A 2,038-nucleotide genomic window follows, 5' to 3' on the forward strand; every position below is an offset into this window, starting at 1 on the left:
TTGACGTAAAAAAGAGTCTGAATGGATACACTTTTCGCGATCGCTGATTCGCTGATTTGTGGTTTTTGTTTGCACGATTTTGATTGGCTAATAAAAATGTTGTTTCAGTGTTGTTTCGGGGAAAGAAGTTAAAATACGAAAATAGTGACTTCAGTGCTCGCTTCTAGCGAATTTAACTATTTTGCTTTCCCAACTTTTGGCCAATCTGAGAGGGAGCACTGTCTACACCAGAGATTGTGTGTTTAACACCACAACTATACCATCTGCACCGATAAATGACAAAAAGCACTGTAAGAGTGCTGAGAGACACCAATTTATCGCCTGCATACACTCTAAATTATCTATGAGCACTCTTTTGAACTGGGCAACACAATAGCTAGAATTTAGACCAATCTACAACGGCTGCTGCATGAATTATGATCCAATTACGAGGCGGAGAGGGGTGAGGCTATTTGGAACGAGCGATCATTCATGACCCACCCGTCACCTCCGTCAATCGCAACGACCCTCCGTAACCATGACTACTCGACACCCCTGGCAGCTTGTAGCTTCAGCAATGTCGCCCCTAGAAGCATCGAATCTACTCGGCGAGTTCAAGCGGTACCGCATCAAGAAGAGAGACCTGGCTCCGTGCTTCGTGTGTCTACAGCCCCCCCCCCATGCTATGCGTGTCCAGCAACTTCGTTGCTCGTGTAAGGCTTGTGCTAATGTCACGAAGACTGTTGTGTGCTTGGCGAGCTCGTGTCATGACATGCCAAGAAGAGTCTGTAGTCACTGTCGAAGAGGCCTTCACACATGCCACACCGGCAAAAGCAGCGCGCAAGCCTGTACTGACTGAGCCCATGAAAGACGTTGCGAGGGACTGGGCTCCGCAGGACTTGAAGCCTAAGCGGATTTAGAACGTCTTGTTGGAGCGCCTTGGCTGGGATGAGACAGCTGTGCAGCGGGTGCAGCGTTTCGCGCATCAGAGCGTTGCTGGACGATTAGGCGGTAGTGATCTCCGTAGCGCTGTACGTCAAACGTTGCAAGAAGCAGGGTTCAGTGGTCGCGAGGAAGAGACTGCTGCCTTTACGTTCACGAGTCGGACAGAGGAGAACGGGAACTACGAGACGGGGATTGGGAGTGATGCTGATCCATTCGTCGTCGGTATTAGTTTAAAGAAGCTACTGCGCTGTGCAGATCGCGATCCCGAGTCTTTTGTTTTTTACATGGACTCTACCTATAAGCTCACTCAAGTCGGGGTATCCGCTTATTGTCGTTGGGCTATCGGACAAGGCAAGGCACTTTCACCTCCTGGCTATTTTCATAGTATCCCGGCAGCATGAAGACCAGCATACTGAGGTGTTCATGTTGCTACGCAATGTATTCGCGGCCGTGACGAGTAAACCTCTACGTGTCAAATACGTCATGGGAGTTGCTGACGCAGCCCAGTGGAATGCGGTCAACTCTGTCTTCGGGTCGGACTGCGATTACACTTTTCTGATATGCTACTTTCATGTGACCAAGAAGAATTTGAGAAAACGCGGTTACGTACCCCCAGCCAGAGCAATTGAGGTAATGGAAGACATTCATGATCTACACTTTAGTGAGAATGAGGTGATATTTCACTCAAAGCTCGCAGAGATTCAAGCGCGGTGGCAACTTTCGACGGAGCTGGCACAATTTTCCGCATACTTTTCGAAGGTTTGGTTGAACCATCGATTCTGGAGGTGGCAATGCTTTCATACACACAGGGATTTGTGACCACTAACAACCCATGTGAGACCTACAATGCTGCTATTAAACGGGATGTAACTTTACGGCGCAAACTTAAGGTGTGTGACGGGCTATTGTCACACAAGCAGCTACCGTGTCACCACGGTAGCCAATCAGCACGTAGAACAGCACCACTGGTTGGCGCGGTCTCACGTGTCGAGACCGCGCCGTAAACTATGAATCTCAGGGTTAAACCTTCCAGCTTCCTCACACTAGTGTACGCTAAGGTAACGGATTCTCAAGCCCCGTTACAACGTGGGCTCACTGATTCCGCAACTGCTGA

General features: G+C 49.3%; 1 protein-coding gene across 1 annotated transcript; it reads left to right on the plus strand.

Moving 5' to 3' along the window:
• Positions 1-746: 746 nt before the first annotated feature.
• On the plus strand, positions 747-1,325 carry PPTG_00581 (hypothetical protein; the record flags this gene model as incomplete). Its single annotated transcript, XM_008891992.1, has 2 exons — positions 747-851; positions 900-1,325. 2 exons carry the CDS (start codon positions 747-749, stop codon positions 1,323-1,325), a joined length of 531 nt encoding a protein of 176 aa, XP_008890240.1.
• Between the last annotated feature and the right edge of the window lie 713 nt (positions 1,326-2,038).

Source organism: Phytophthora parasitica, assembly GCF_000247585.1.
Source record: "Phytophthora parasitica INRA-310 unplaced genomic scaffold supercont2.1, whole genome shotgun sequence".
NCBI lineage: Eukaryota > Oomycota > Peronosporomycetes > Peronosporales > Peronosporaceae > Phytophthora > Phytophthora nicotianae.